The sequence below is a fragment of the Tachyglossus aculeatus genome, chromosome 21, assembly GCF_015852505.1.
Source record: "Tachyglossus aculeatus isolate mTacAcu1 chromosome 21, mTacAcu1.pri, whole genome shotgun sequence".
NCBI classification, from domain to species: Eukaryota; Metazoa; Chordata; class Mammalia; order Monotremata; family Tachyglossidae; genus Tachyglossus; species Tachyglossus aculeatus.
In genome coordinates this window covers 7932220-7947969 of record NC_052086.1, presented here as the reverse complement: position 1 = coordinate 7947969, position 15750 = coordinate 7932220, and the positions used below count along the sequence as shown (strand labels likewise).

The 15750-nt window shown below is 51.9% G+C and overlaps 1 protein-coding gene across 1 annotated transcript in view; it reads right to left on the bottom strand.

Moving 5' to 3' along the window:
- Window positions 1-15750, bottom strand: part of FOXN4 (forkhead box N4) — a 30984-nt gene that overhangs the window by 1101 nt on the left and 14133 nt on the right. Inside the window, exons 2-8 of the mRNA XM_038763647.1 lie at window positions 7139-7296; window positions 6383-6501; window positions 6140-6292; window positions 4814-4941; window positions 2794-2890; window positions 2460-2667; window positions 202-591 (exon numbers count right to left, since the gene is read on the bottom strand). Coding sequence (XP_038619575.1) covers window positions 202-591; window positions 2460-2667; window positions 2794-2890; window positions 4814-4941; window positions 6140-6292; window positions 6383-6501; window positions 7139-7296 — 1253 coding nt within the window. The remainder of the gene's footprint in view (window positions 1-201; window positions 592-2459; window positions 2668-2793; window positions 2891-4813; window positions 4942-6139; window positions 6293-6382; window positions 6502-7138; window positions 7297-15750) is intronic.

Here is a 15750-nt window from a genome sequence, read left to right as displayed (position 1 = left end):
CATGCTTTTGAAGCCAAGTGGACGGTCTTTCCCCCGCTATAGCTGAGAAGCCACCACAGAGGCCATTTCCAGGTCTGGGCTTCCTTCCCCCCCGGCCTTCTCAGCGCCCCTTCGGAATGACCGGAGCAGACTGGACATTGTCCGGTTTGTCCGGCCCATTCCCTCCCTCGGTCCCCTGCCCTGTGGGGGGCCCTGGCTCACCTTGCAAGGCGAAGTCGACGATGCTGGGGTCCAGGGCGTCCACTTCGGGGTTCGCGTCGGCCATCACGTTGAGGAAGTCTGTCGGGGCCTGGCCCGGAGGGGGCGGGGGGAGGGGGCTGGGGTGGATGTCGGGCAGGGGGTGCAGCGGAGGGGTCTGGGCGGGGGCCGGAGAGTCGGGGGTGAGGCGAGCCCGGGTCTGGATGTGGGGGTGGGGGTGGGGGTGGTGCCGGGGGACAGCCTGCAGGGTCAGGTTGACGATGGGCTGGGTCGGGAGCTGGGAAATGGGCTTCCATCCCTCGGGGGCTGGCGCGGGCACCAGCTGGGGCCCCGGCAGCTTCCCCGCGGGCCGGCAGCTCTCGGGCCGGTCGGTGATCAGCTTGTCCAGCTCCTCTGCAAGCAACACGGAGACCGGCTCAGCCCGGGCACCAGGACTGGCACCTCGGCCCAGTCGGGGGCTGTGGCAGCCACACGGCTCTCTCTGGTGAACCCAGTTGGCACGTTTTCCCCTTCACCAGGCCGAGCTGGTATTTGCCGTTGGGTTGGTGAACCCTAGTGGATAGAGCACGGGCCTAGGACCTGGGTCCATCACCTGTCTGCCATGTGGCCTTGGACAAGTCACTTCCCTTCTGGGCCTCAGTTCCCTCATCTGTAAAATGGGGATTGAGACTGGGAGCCCCATGTGGGGCCTTCAGCATCTGCACCATCCCTCTGCCACTAGGCAGCCCCACCCTCAGGCTTTCCACAGCAGGTGTGAATCTTTCCTCCTCTTTCTGTGGGAATCCTGGGCATGGGGAGAGCCGATCTCTCTAGGGAATCAGTGTGGCCTAATGGAAAGAGTGTGGGACTGGGAGTCAGGGAAGGCTTGGGTATCATCATCATCATCAATCGTATTTATTGAGCGCTTACTATGTGCAGAGCACTGTACTAAGCGCTCGGGAAGTACAAATTGGCAACATATAGAGACAGTCCCTACCCAACAGTGGGTTCACAGTCTAAAAGGGGGAGACAGAGAACAAAACCAAACATGCTAACAAAATAAAATAAACAGAATAGATATGTAGATATATACTGATACATGTACCAGTCCCGGCTCTGCCATTTATTTAGAGTGTATTCCCTTGAGTGAGTCTTTTTGTTTTTAATGGTATTTATTAAGCACTTACTGCATGTCAAGCACTGTACTAAACACTGGGGTAGATACAAACTATTCAGGTGGGACCCAGCTTGTGTCCCACGTTGGGCTCACAGTCTTAATTCCCATTTTATAGATGAGGTAACTGAGGCACGGAGAAGCAGCATGGCCTCGTGGAAAGAGCGTGGGACTGGGAGTCAGGGAAGGCTTGGGTATCAGTCCCGGCTCTGCCATTTATTTAGAGTCTGTTCCCTTGAGTGAGTCTTTTTGTTTTTAATGGTATTTTTTAAGCGCTTACTGTGTGTCAAGCACTGTAGTAAGCACTGGGGTAGATACAAACTATTCAGGTGGGACCCAGCTCGTGTCCCACGTAGGGCTCACGGTCTTAATTCCCATTTTATAGATGAGGTAACTGAGGCAAAGAGAAGCAGCATGGCCTAGTGGAAAGAGCATAAGCCTGGGTGTCAGACGACCCGGGTTTCATCTCAGCTCTGCCAAATGCTTGCTGAGTGACCTTGGACAAGTCAGTTCTCCTGTGCTCCCTCCTACTTAAACTGTGAATCCCATGAGAGACAGGGACTGTGTCCAACCTAATTCCCTTGTACCTACCCCAGCACGTAGAGTGTTTGACACTTGGCAAATATCATAAAAAAGTGAAGCGACTTGCCCAAGGCCCCACAGCAGAGAAGTGGGAGAGCTGAGATGAGAACCCAAGTCCTCTGACTGCCAACCCCAAGCACCTTCCACTAGGCCATGCTGCTTCTCTGTGCCTTGGTTTCCTCATCTGTAAAATGGGGATTGAGACTGTGAGCCCTACATAGGACAGGGACTGCGTCTAACCCGATGTGCTTGAATCCACCCCAGTGCTTAGTACAGTGCCTGGCACATAGTAAGCGCTCAACAAATATGATTATTAATATTATTTTTGTTGAAATAGGGATAGATTCCTCCTGTCTCTCTAAGTAATCCTGTGAACCCCACGTGGGACTGTGACAGTGTCCGACCTGACTATCTGGAATCCACTTCAGTGCTTAGTACAGTGTTTGGCGCATATTAAGAGTTTCACAAATAACATGATGATTATTATTATAAACCTCAGAGTTCCCCTTCACCGCCTGGGCCCTACCGGGATTGGCCATGCTCCGGTGAATGGCCGCCAGGTCCTTCCGTTTCCACTTGTGCATCTCCTCCTCCATCTTATCGATCCGGGCCAGATTGAGGGCCCACAGGTAGCCCTTGCGCGATGACCCGCTCATCGTGTTCTCCACCTTCTCGAAGCACTTGTTCAGGGACAGGTTGTGCCTCACGGAATTCTTCCAGCCATCTGGAGCCGTCTGGGAGGGAACGAGGTGGCCGGGGAGCTCGGCAGCCAGCGGGGCCAGGGTGGGAGGAGCTCTCCCCCCGTCTTCCCCCTCGCCCTCCCAGAGAACCACGGATTCTGCCTCGCCCACGGCGCTCACCTTGAAATAGGGGAAGTGCTCCTTGATAAAGCTGTAGATCTCACTCACGGGGAGGCTTCCTGTCTTGCTGTTCTTCAGGGCCATGGCAATGAGGCAGCTGGGGCGAGATTAGGTGTGAGGCCAGGGGCCTCCCCCTCCCTAGGCTTCCCTTGGCCCTCTGAGAGGGATCCACTCTCTTCTGAAGTAGCCGAGTTCAGCCAGCCTCACATGTCTCCGCCTTCTTCTTCCCTGCCTCTCTGCTTGGTGACATCCGAGGAGAGTGGAGGACTATGAGGACGTCAAAAGAGTCCCTTCCCACTAGAGCTGGGTCCCGTGGTCCCCTCCTGGCTAGCCGAGGCCAGCTGGAGTCTGGAGTCTCTCACTGGAAGCTGGCCCTGGCTGGTATTCCTGCCCCATCTCCCGGAACGGGTCTCATCTATACCTGTGGCCTTCACTTCTTCACCACCAATTTTCCCCTGACCCTCTAAGTTTGGATTTTTGCTCTCTTCACTCCACTTTCCAAGGTCACCCATGACCTTAAATCCAAATCCAGTGGCTGGCACTCTTCCCAGGCTTGACCTCCTGGCCACCTTCAACACCGTTGACCACCCCTTTGAAATACTCTCAGACCTTGGTTTGGCCAACACAGCCCTCACCGGCTTCTCCTCCTTGCCTCTCTGACTGCTCCTATTTTGGTCTTATTCTTTGGCTCTGTTTCCACCTCTCATTCCCTAACTGTGGCTGTCCCCCAAGACTCGGTTCTTAGGTTCCCTAATTCTCCCCACTCAACACTCACTTTTGGGGAGCTCTACTGCTCATGCGAATTCAGCTACCATTTCTACGAGGACAACTGTAAACTCCTTGAGGCCAGGGACAACATCTTTATCTTCTGTTATACCACCCAGGAGATGCTCAGTATCATCAGTGATGATGATAATGATGGAACTCCCTAAAAGAAATAGCCTCAGGGTGTGTCAGAGGAACCAAGCATAGTGGGGTTTGGCTCTCTATCCGGAATATGGGTGGCCCCTTCCCAGTTTGTGTTGGCCATGGCTCCCCGAAGCAGCTTTCTGTAGCCGCTTCTCCTCCTCCTCCTCCTCTGTGCCCTCCCCACTGCTCTTCCCAGGAAACTTTATCCTAGATCAGGGGCTCCGAAGCACTGACAAGCGCCCCTGAGAATTCATCCTGAAACCCCCTCCTCGGGGAGATGGGACCCTCCCAAACTGCTCCTGCTGGGGAACCTTAGGCAAGTCACTTAATGTCTCTGTGCCTTAGTTTCCTCATCTTTACAATGGAAGTTCAATACCTGTTCTCCCTCCTATTTAAACCCTAAGTCCCAGGTAGAATAGCGATTGTGTCTGACCTGCTTATTTTGTACCTACCACAGGGTGTGGTGGTGATAATAACTATGGTATTTTTTAAGCGCTTAGTATGTGCCACACCCTGTATTAAGCACTGGGGTGGATACAAGCAAATCAACTGGACACAGTCCCTGTCCCACGTGGGGGTCACAGTCTCAATCCCCGTTTTACAGATGAGGTAACAGAGGCATAGTGAAGTGATTTGCCCAAGGTTATAAGGATCGGTACATAGTAGGCATTTAACAAATGCCATAATTGTTTCTATTACTATAACATTTAATAATACAGTACTAGTAATACTACTGGCATTGATCTAGTTGAATTTTGCATTGATACAAATATGAATTGTAATAATAGGAAACACCCAGAGCCCTCCCCTGACTGTGGATTCAGCCCACCCCCACCCATTACTCTCAGGCAGCCCATGGAGTAGGACTGTGGCTAGCCCCAGCCCAGGTCTTTCTCTGTCCCTCATGGGCTCCGGTGCAATGCCCCACCCGTCCCCCCAAATGACAGCCCAGAGGCCTCTTAGGCTCCAGACCACCTTGCTCTCTGCCAGACCGCTCTGTCCTGCGGCAATGGCCAGCTGCCCAACCAGCTGACCGGCAGATTAGCCCTCCGCCATGGGGATGGCCCCGCGGCCGAGCAGACGGGATCGCCGAGAAAGACAGCCTGGTCACCTGTATGAGTAGATGGGCTTCGGGTAGGGTTTGGGGTGCAGGTCTTTGACTGAGGGTGGTGCAAACCGGGGAGGCGGGAACTGCGGCTGGGACCCGTAGGAGACTCTGTACATTCCAGCTGGTGAGCACTGTAGGCAGGAGAGAGAGAGAGAAAAAAAAATAGGGATGACGTCTGTACCTCACGGCAGTAGAAGCAGCCAGTCATGGTGGTACCCAAGCAGACACCAGGGCAAAGCGCTGACCAAGACCCCGGAGAGAAGTCTCCTTCCTAGGTCACTGGGAAGGGAGAGCGGTCATTCCAGATCCTTCCCTTTCATACATTCCTTCAGTTGTATTTATTGAGTGCTTTCTGTATGCCGAGCACTATATTAAGCGCTTGGGAGAGGACAGTGTTACAGTAAACGTTTTGTTTTGTTATGTTTTGTTCTCTGTCTCCCCCTTCTAGATTGTGAGCCCACTGTTGGGTAGGGACCGTCTCTATATGTTGCCGACTTGTACTTCCCAAGCGCTTAGTACAGTGCTCTGCACACAGTAAGTGCTCAATAAATACGGTTGAATGAATGAACGAATGAATATATACCTGTATATATGTTTGTATATATTTTAACTGTATTTGTATGTTTGTATGTGTGTATGTTTGTATTTGTATGTATGTATTTATTAAATGTATTTGTATGTATGTATGTAGGTTTGTATGTATTTATTACTCTATTTTATTTGTATATATTTATTCTATTTTATTTTGTTAATATGTTTGGTTTTGTTCTCTGTCTCCCCCTTCTAGACTGTGAGCCCACTGTTGGGTAGGGACCGTCTCTATATGTCGCCAACTTGGACTTCCCAAGCGCTTAGTACAGTGCTCTGCACACAGTAAGCGCTCAATAAATACAACTGAATGAATGAATGAATAAACGGACACATTCCCTGCCCACAATGAGCTTCCAGTCCAGAGGGGGAGACTGAAATTAATAGAAATAAAGAAATGACAGAGATGGACATAAGAGGTGTGGGACTGGAAGGGGGGCTGAATAAAGGAAGGAAGTCAAGGTGATGCGGAAGGGAGCGGGGGAAGAGGAAAGGAGGGCTAAGTCAGGGGGTGCTTCTTGAAGGAGATGGGCCTTCCTAAGGCTTCCCTGCTCCCCTCGGGACACCCGGTAAAGAGCGGAGCCAGGCTCCAGCCACCCGCACGGGTCCCTCTCCCCGACTCTCTTTGGGGAAGGACCTCAGGAGCCGAACGAGGGTCCGCGCTCACGTGGTCGTCGAAGGCCATGGGAGGCTGTGCCTCGCTCGCCCCTGGTGACGTGGGTTCCGTGGCGGCCGGCTCACCTGGGGATCCGGCAGAGGCCCCACGGCCGACACCAGCACCCGCTGAGGGTCCTGGGCCAGGGGGAACGGCGGCGGCCGAGAGGGAGGCGGGTACGGCGGCTGCTGGCTCTGCACGCTTGGGTAGAGCTGGGCTCCCACCGGATACTGGTTCAGCTGCAGCGGGAGGGGCAGAAGTCAGAGAACAGCAGGCCAGAGAACCCTTCCTTCCCTCCCCTCCCTGCAGAGCCCCCAGGGTGCACTTACGTTTGCTCCATGTGTGGCCATGCCGTCCAGTCCCAGGATCCCCTGACGGGGCATGCTGGCTGGCATGTGGATCACGGTGCCCGGGGCACCCACGGGTTGCATGTTTGCTGCCATGGGACCTACTCCCAGACAAGACAGAGACAACTCCCGCTGGCTACTGTGGCCCCACACATCTGCTGTGCTCCACCCCAGAAACAGCTGCATTTAGGCTAAGGTCATGGTGTCAGCCCCAAAACCCCCTTTGGACCAGGGGTTAAAAGCTTAGGCTGGTCTCAGATTGGCACTGCTCTCCCCAGTCCCAGGTTCTCCTTGCCTCCACGGCACCCATGCCTGACGGGTGAAACCGGTTGTTGGGTGGGGAAGCTGCAGGAAGAAGGGGGATCCAGAAGCGGCGTGGCCTAGTCAGACAATTTCTGAGCTCCCACAGGCTCTCGGGGCTCCCCAGCTCGGGTGCGAGGGAGCGAGCGAGCTGCCCATGAAGCTCTCCGGCCCCAGGAGGATGGGGAAACAGAGGAGGAAAAGGTGGCTGAAGAGCTTTCTGTAGCTCTCCATCTTTGGGCCTCACTCTGTGGAATGGCTGGCCCTCTCCCGGGCCCGAGACAGGTAGTTGGATTGGGGCAGGGGAACGAGGTGGAAATGCCCAGGCTGCGTGGGAAGGGGAAACCATAGAAGTCGTTGGCCGTTTTGGCCTCCAGGGCAGAGGCCTGGTGACCGGGCTTCTTGGCTATGAGCTGGCCTCCCCCGAGAGGGGGCTACCTGTCTGCTGCATCAGGGAGCCTGGGGCGCTGAAGTCCATCCGGCCGCTCGTCATCTGCTGCAGCCTCGGCACATCCACGGACGTCAGCCACGAGAGAGACTCCAGGTCAGTGTGGACGTTGTCCTCGCTCGGCTGGGTGGGACCCGAAGTCAGGAGTCTATGGGGAATGGAGAGCAGAGAGAAGGAGGAGATGGAAAGCAGGAGGAGGTGGGAAGAAACCAAGAGATTGGGGAGCGGGGAGGAGGGTCTAGTTTCCTCTGCCAGAAGCTCTTTGGCCACTTGGCTGCAAGATTAAGGGGCAAGAGGAAGGGAAATGTGACTGGGTGGGAATCAGCCCTGCCCTCCCTAGCATCAGGACCTTCAAGTTGCTGAGGCAACTGGGCTCCTCCAATCAATCAAACGTATTTATTGAGCTCCTGCTGTTTGCAGGGCACTGTCCTAAGCACTTGGGAGAGTACAACACACAATATAACAGACACGTTCCCTGCCCACAATGAGCTTACAAAGTCTCAGTGACTTGAGGGGGCCCTTGGACTGCACAGAGCTGGGTGGGACCCAGGACCCGCTCCCAATTCATTCAATCGGATTGATTGAGGGCTTACTGTATTCAGAGCACTGTACTAAGCGCTTGGAAGAGGACAATACAACAATGAACAGACACATTCCCTGCCCAGATCGAGCTGACAGTCTAAAGGGGACAGAACGGGCCGAGAAAGGGAGACAAGAAGAGTGAACCGGAGGTAGGCCAGAGCCAAACCTCAAAAACCTCAACATCAGACCACGTTCCCCGGGGGTCTCCGATGGCATCAGTAATAATAATCGATGGTATTTATGGAGCGCCTACTGGGTGCAGAGCATTTGGGATAATTCAATACAACAGACACGTTCCTTCCCCACAACTAGCTTATTGTTTACAGGGGGAGGCGAACATTAAAGTTAATCAAGGCTATGGACTGAGGTGCCATGGGGCTGAAGGTGGGATGAATATCAAGTGCTTAGAGGCACAGATCTAAGTGCATAGGTGACACAGAAGGGAGAGGGAGGAGGGGAAATGAGGACTTGGTTAAGGTCCTTTAGCAGTAAGTTCATTGTGGGCAGGGAACGTATCCACTGTCTCTGCCGAATTACACTCAACCAAGTGTTTAGCACAGAGCCCTGTACACAATAAGCTCTCAGTAAATACCACTGATTGAGTAAGGGCCAACACCCCTTGAAATACAAGCCTCTCGGGAGAAAGGACCCTCGGGTGTTGCAGGACTTCCACTGTGTGGACTCGAAGAGTGCGCTCATTCATCCGAAGGCCCAGTTGAGTGGCTCTGAAGGGAAGTGGCAGGGTGAAGACTGCAGACCCTTGGGCTGGAGTAAGTGGGGCCAGATTTTCAGCCATGAAAACCAGAATCTCCTTCCTCTCTTTCCCCGCCATTCCTCGTTCCTCCTCCTACCTTCCTTTCCCTGGATACCACCAACCTCCTCTTCACAACCCAGCAGGAGGAATGGAGGCAGTCCCGGCTCACCCACCGGACCCTGGGTCTCCTGCCAGTGTTTGCCCCCCAAAGTACCGAAGGCTGAGCTCCCCCCACTCTTTTTTTGAGTTTTTTATGGTGTTACTTAAGCGCTTAACTGTGTGTGTCTAGACTGTGGGCCCATTTCTAGAATGTGAGCCCATTGTTGGGTAGGGACCGCCACTATATGTTGCCAACTTGTCTTTCCCAAGTGCTTAGTACAGTGCCCTGCACACAGTAAGTGCTCAATAAATATGATTGATTGAATGAATGAATGAATGTGTCAGGCACCGGACTAAACACTAGGGTAGACACAAGCTAATCAGTTTGGACACAGTCCCTGTCCTACATGGGGCTCACAGCCTTAATCCCCATTATCCAGATGAGGGAAAGGACTGGAGTGGGGAGAGACAGGAGGCAGGGAGGCCGGCAAAGAGGCTGGTACAGTAATCAAGGTGGGATAGGATGAGTGCCTGGACTAATGTGGTAGCAGTTTGCCACCCTATCCTCTGCCCCATCATGGCATCTCTTTCCCAGGCCCCGAGCCCAAATGTTGGGTAGGAGAAGGGGCAAAGTTTTCCAGGAGGAAGATATGAGTGGATTCACTGGGCTTTGCCTCAGAGGGATGTATCGTGAGGAATGCCTCTCAGAGGGCCCAAAAGGGTGGTTGGGTGGCTGGGGGCAGCAAGTTGCCACCCCATCCAATTCCGGCCAGGGTCTGGCCCTCCTGTTTTTATGGTTCAACCTGAACTGGCCAGGGACCAGGGTGGTCAGAGTCCCGCAGGCCTTCCTGGTCGTGGCCAGAATGCCCGAGGGCAGCATCCAACAGAAGGCCAAGTCCCGGAAGCAAATCCAAAGTCCTTTTCTGCTGGGACCATTGGTTCCCTGGACAGAGAACAGCCTCCGAACGATGCCCATCTGATCCCATTTTCCTCCCTTTAATAATTAATTAATAATAATAATTATGGTACTTGTTAAGTGCTTACTATGTGCCAAGCACAGTTCTAAGCTCTGGGGTAGATACAAGTGAATCAGGTTGGATACAGTCCCTGTCCCGCATGGGGCTCACACTCGTATCCCCATTTTACAGATGAGGTAACTGAGGCCCGGAGAAGTGAAGTGATTTGCCCAAGGTCACGCAGCAGACAAGTGGGGGAGATTAGAACCCAGGTCCTCCTGGCTCCCAAGCCCAGGCCCTACCCACTGAGCTATGCTGCTTGCCTTTATGAGCCTTGCTCACCTATGCACAGACACAGACACACACTCACCCCTGAATTTGGGGCCAGCGGGTACCAAAGGCTAGTGTGGCACCTCTTCCAGAACTCTGGTCCCTGCCAGAGCAGCTTTTCTGTTTGAACCTGAGTCTAAACCAGCTCAGCAGCTCAAGCCCAAGCACTAGTTATTTGCGGCACGGCACGGTCCTACTCTCTGCTGAGTTTTTCATCTGGGAGGTTTCCGGGAATACGTATCGGAGCCTCCCCATTGTTATCCTCTCCCTGGTGGAAGCTATAACTTGGTAGCCTTGTTGTTGGTTTTTAACCGGCCTCTTTCTCTGCAGTGTGACAAGGAAGCGGGACCGGCGATTCTGGAAAAACACATTCCCCAGTCTCACCTCCTGCCCCGTCTGCCAACCCCTCTCATGCCCCCTCAGCTCCTCCACCAATACCTCCTTCTCTCTCAAACTCTCCCTCACTGGGTCTCTTCCCCCACCCCTTTCTCTCTCTCTTTCTCCCTCTCCTACTGTAGTTTTAGGGCCATAATTAGGGTTGCCAAGGCAACCTCTGTTCGGTTATTTTGTGCGGACTAAGGACTTATAAAGACAAGAAAAGGGCATCAGGTGACCACACTCCCTCCCCTGTGATTGGCTGGGTTGTAAGAAAACAGGGGCCTGAGATGATTTGAAAACTGGGCAGGCCCATGTCGTTTGCAACAGTTGGCCCTAGCTGTTGTCCGCTGATCGCCCATTGTGCGGCCAACGACTGTTGCCCCCGTGGCACGTGGCCTCCATTGTTTTGGGGTCTCCAGCTTAATTGTTTTTGCCCCCCCCCCCCTTCCCTCCACCCCACATCCTTTTACACACTCCCCATTAATCTGGCTGACTGACAGCCGACACACAACACGCACAGAAATGCCATCTGGCCTTCTGCTCTCTGCCAGGGCCCTCCAGACAGACCTGCCCCCTTCCACAAATAATGGGGTCACATGGGCGGTGGAGGTCAGAGCCCACCGCGCCTGCCTCCTGTCAGGAAAGGAGTTTCCCTCCCTGCCTCTCCGCAGCCTGCCGCCTCCCATCTCCAGCGAGCCCCCGTTATCTCTATCTAAGGCGCTCTCGCCCCCCGGGATGGACCCGCCATCTAGTCCCATCACAACCCAGATGGCCCGCCTTCGCTCCTCTCAGACTAGCCCGCTCACTGGGCCGCGTTCTCCTCATCTCCCTCACTGCCACCCGCTTCCTCACCCCCTCCTGCCTGCCTGGAGCTCACTCCCCGTTCATATCCAACAGACCGCCTCTCTCTCCATCCTCAAAACCCTTCCGAACTTACATCTCCTCAGGAGGCCTTCCTGTGGGCAGGGAATGTTTATATTGTTATACTGTACTCTCCCAGGTGCGTGAGAAGCAGTGTGGCTTCTCCAAAGCATGGGCTTTGGAGTCAGAGGTCACAGGTTCAAATCCTGGCTCCACCAATTGTCAGCTGTGTGACTTTGGGCAAGTCACTTCACTTCTCTGGGCCTCATTTACCTCATCTGTAAAATGGGGATTAAGACTGTGAGCCCCCTGTGGGACAACCTGATCACCTTGTAACCTCCCCAATGCTTAGAACAGTGCTTTGCACATAGTAAGTGTTTAATAAATGCCATCATTATTATTATTATTATTACAGGAGGAACTCAATAAATACTATTCCTATGGGCAGGGAATGGGTCTGTTATAATGGTACTCTCCCAGGCACTTGGTACAGTGCTCTGCACACAGTAAGCTCTCAATAAATACTGTTCCTGTGGGCAGGGAATGCGTCTGTTGTATTGTTAAACTGTACTCTCCCAAAAGCTTAGTACAGTGCTCTTCACACAGTAAGTGCTCAATAAATACTATTGATTGACTGATTTCTAACTTCCTCATCTTATACACCCTCCCTTCACTTCCACTTCAGCTCTTTTAAACTCCCTAAATTCTTGGATCCTTCACACCCCCTCCTTCTTAGCACTTAAGGACTTGAGTCTTTTTACTTCTCCCTATCTCCCCCGACTAGACTGTCAACTCCCCGAGGGCAGGGAGCATATCTCCTGATTCTAGTGACTTCTCTCAAGCACTCAGTGCAGTGCGCAGAGTGGGTGCTCAGTAAAAACTTTTGATGGATTGGCTGTTTGGGCCTGAAGTCAGAAGGGTGAAAGGAGCATGGTCAAAGTCTCACAGAGGCACCCAGACCTAGCCCAACCATCCAGAAGAACGGGGCTGGTTTTGCTGGTCAGAGGAACTTTCAACCGTATTTACCGAGCGCTAACTGTGTGCCAAACACTGTACTAAGTGCTTAAGGAACGCAGGGTCTGCTGCAGGGTTGTGGCCAGATTTCCTGAACTCAGATTCCACCAGGGGTCCGATATAATCATAACGATGATGATGATAATAATTGTAAGTACTATGTGCCAAGCACTGTCGCGGCCAGATTTCCTGAACTCAGATTCCACCAGGGGTCTGACATACTCATAACGATGATGATGATAATAATTGTAAGTACTATGTGCCAAGCACTGTCGCGGCCAGATTTCCTGAACTCAGATTCCACCAGGGGTCCGACATAATAATAACGATGATGATGATAATAATTGTAAGTACTATGTGCCAAGCACTGTCATGGCCAGATTTCCTGAACTCAGATTCCACCAGGGGTCCGACATAATAATAACGATGATGATGATAATAACTGTAAGTACTATGTGCCAAGCACTGTCGTGGCCAGATTTCCTCAACTCAGATTCCACCAGGGGTCTGACACAATCATAACGATGATGATGATAATAATTGTAAGTACTATGTGCCAAGCACTGTACTAAGCACCGGGGTAGATACTAGATAATTGATTTGGACACCGTCTCTGTCCCACAAAAGGCTCACGGTCTTAATTCCCATTTTACAGATGAGGTAACTAAGGCCCAGAGAAGTAAAGTGACTTGCCCAAGGTCACTCAGCAGGCGAGTGGTGAATCCGGATTTAGAACCCAGGTCCTTCTGACTCCCAGACCCGAACTCTTCCCATTAGGCCATCCTGCTTCTCTACATTCATTCATTCATTCAATCGTATTTATTGAGCGCTTACTGTGTGTAGAGCACTGTACTAAGCGCTTGGGAAGTACAAGTTGGCAACATATAGAGACGGTCCCAACCCAGCAGCTAGAGCCAAGGCAGAAACCCACCTGCCCCTCGCCCAAAATCTCTCCCTGTGCTGCTTTTGGAAGAATCAAGCAGTTTGCCTGTGTCCTTAGTAAGGCTTTAATAGTCCTAAAATACTTCTTCCTCCTTTCCCCCCCTTTAATAATAATAATAATAATAATAATAATGGTATTTGTTAAGCGCTTACTATGTGCAAAGCACTGTTCTAAGCACTGGGGAGATACAGAGTAATCGGGTTGTCCCACGTAGGGCTCACAGTCTTAATCCCCATTTTACAAATGAGGTAACTGAGGCACAGAGAAGTTAAGTGACTTGCCCAAAGTCACACAGCTGACAATTGGCAGAGCCGGGATTTGAACCCGTGACCTCTGACTCCAAAGCCCGGGCTCTTTCCACTGAGCCATGCTGCTTCTCTCCACTGAGCCACACTGCTTCTCTCTCCTTCCCCATCCTTTCCCCACTCCCCCTCTTTTAAAAAATGGTATTTGTTAAGCGCTTACTATGTGCCAGGCACTGTATTAAGCTGCTGGGGTAGATACAAGGTAATCAGGTTGGACACGGCCCATGTCCCACAAGGGAGCTCTCAGTCTTAATCCCAGTTTTTAGATGAGGGGCGCGGCGGCACAGAGAAGTGAAGTGACTTGCTCAAGGTCACGCAGCCGCCAAGCAGCAGAGTCAGGATTAGAACCCAGGTCCTTCTGACTCCTAGGCCCGGGCTCTATCCACCCAGGCCATGCTGCTTCTCAGCAGAGGGTAGGGGGCAATCCTCAATTTCCCGGAGGTTGATGATTAAAATAATTATGGCATTATGGTACAGTTTCTAGGCAGGTAACGTGTCTACCCATTCGGCTGTATTACGCTCTGCACACAGTTAAGCACCCAATAAATACCACTAATGGATTGATTACTTACTAGGGGGCCAAGTGCTGGGCTAAGCTCTAGAGTATTCATTCATTCATTCAATCGTATTTATTGAGCACTTACTGAGAACAGAGCACTGTGCTAAATGCTGGAAAGTACAATACAGCAATAAAGAGAGACAATCCCCGCCCACAGCAGGTTTACCTTCTAGAGTAGACACAGGATAGTGAGATTGAACTCATTCCCTATCCCACATGGGGCCCGCAGGGTAAGAGGGAGTGAGAGAGGATATATTGTTCCCATTTTACAGATGAGGACAGTGAGGAAAAATGAAGGGACTTGTCCGAGGTCACACGGTGAGCGACCTCGGGAGCGACCTCTCCCCCTCGTCCCTCTCCCCCTCGTCCCCCTTTCCATCCCCTACATCTTACCTCCTTCCCTTCTCCACAGCACCTGTGTATATGTATGTATGTTTGTACATATTTATTACTCTATTTATTTATTTATTTATTTTACTTGTACATATCTATTCTATTTATTTTATTTTGTTAGTATGTTTGGTTTTGTTCTCTGTCTCCCCCGTTTAGACTGTGAGCCCACTGTTGGGTAGGGACCATCTCTATATGTTGCCAACTTGTACTTCCCAAGTGCGTAGTACAGTGCTCTGCACACAGTAAGCGCTCAGTAAATACGATTGATTGATTGATTGATTGATTGGAAAGTACAATACAGCAATAAAGAGAGACAATCCCCGCCCACAGCGGGCTTACCGTCTAGAGTAGGCACAGGATAGTGAGATTGAACTAATTCCCTGTCCCACATGGGGCCTGCGGGGTAAGAGGGAGTGAGAGAGGATATATTGTTCCCATTTTACAGATGAGGACAGTGAGGAAAAATGAAGGGACTTGTCCGAGGTCACACGGTGATCGACCTTGGGAGCGACCTCTCCCGCTCGTCCCCCTCTTCATCCCCCCCCATCTTACCTCCTTCCCTTCCCCACAGCACCTGTGTATATGTATATATGTTTGTACATATTTATTACTCTATTTATTTATTTATTTAACTTGTACCTATCTATTCTATTTATTTTATTTTGTTAGTATGTTTGGTTTTGTTCTGTCTCCCCCTTTTAGACTGTGAGCCCACTGTTGGGTAGGGACTGTCTCTATATGTTGTCAGCTTGTACTTCCCAAGCGCTTAGTACAGTGCTCTGCACACAGTAAGCGCTCAATAAATATGATTGATTGATTGATTGATTGATTGATCGAGCACATGGTGGGGCTGGGAAGAAACCCCGACTTTCCTGAGTGCTGGCTCCATGCTTTTTCCTCGGGGCCTCACTGCCTCCCAATCCCCCAGTCGGGGCACTCCCTTCAGCTCCTCTGGTGACCCTCCCTCATCTCCCTCTGTCTTTTGGTTATTTCTCTGTCCGCTATGACCTTGACCAGACACTGAGCTGGAGCCGGGGGAGGGGGTCATTCAGAGAAGCAGCATGGCTCAGTGGAACGAGCGTGGGCTTTGGAGTCAGAGGTCATGGGTTCAAATCCCGGCTCTGCCAATTGTCAGCTGTGTGACTTTGGGCAAGTCACTTAACTTCTCTGTGCCTCATTTACCTCATCTGTAAAATGGGGATTAAGACTGTGAACCCCCCATGGGACAACCTGGTCACCTTGTAACCTCCCCGGCGCTTAGAACAGTGCTTTGCACATAGTAAGTGCTTAATAATCAATCAATCAATCAATCGTATTTATTGAGCACTTACTGTGTGCAGAGCACTGTACTAAGTGCTTGGGAAGTACAAGTTGGCAACATATAGAGACGGTCCCTACCCAACAGTGGGCTCACAGTCTAGAAAATGC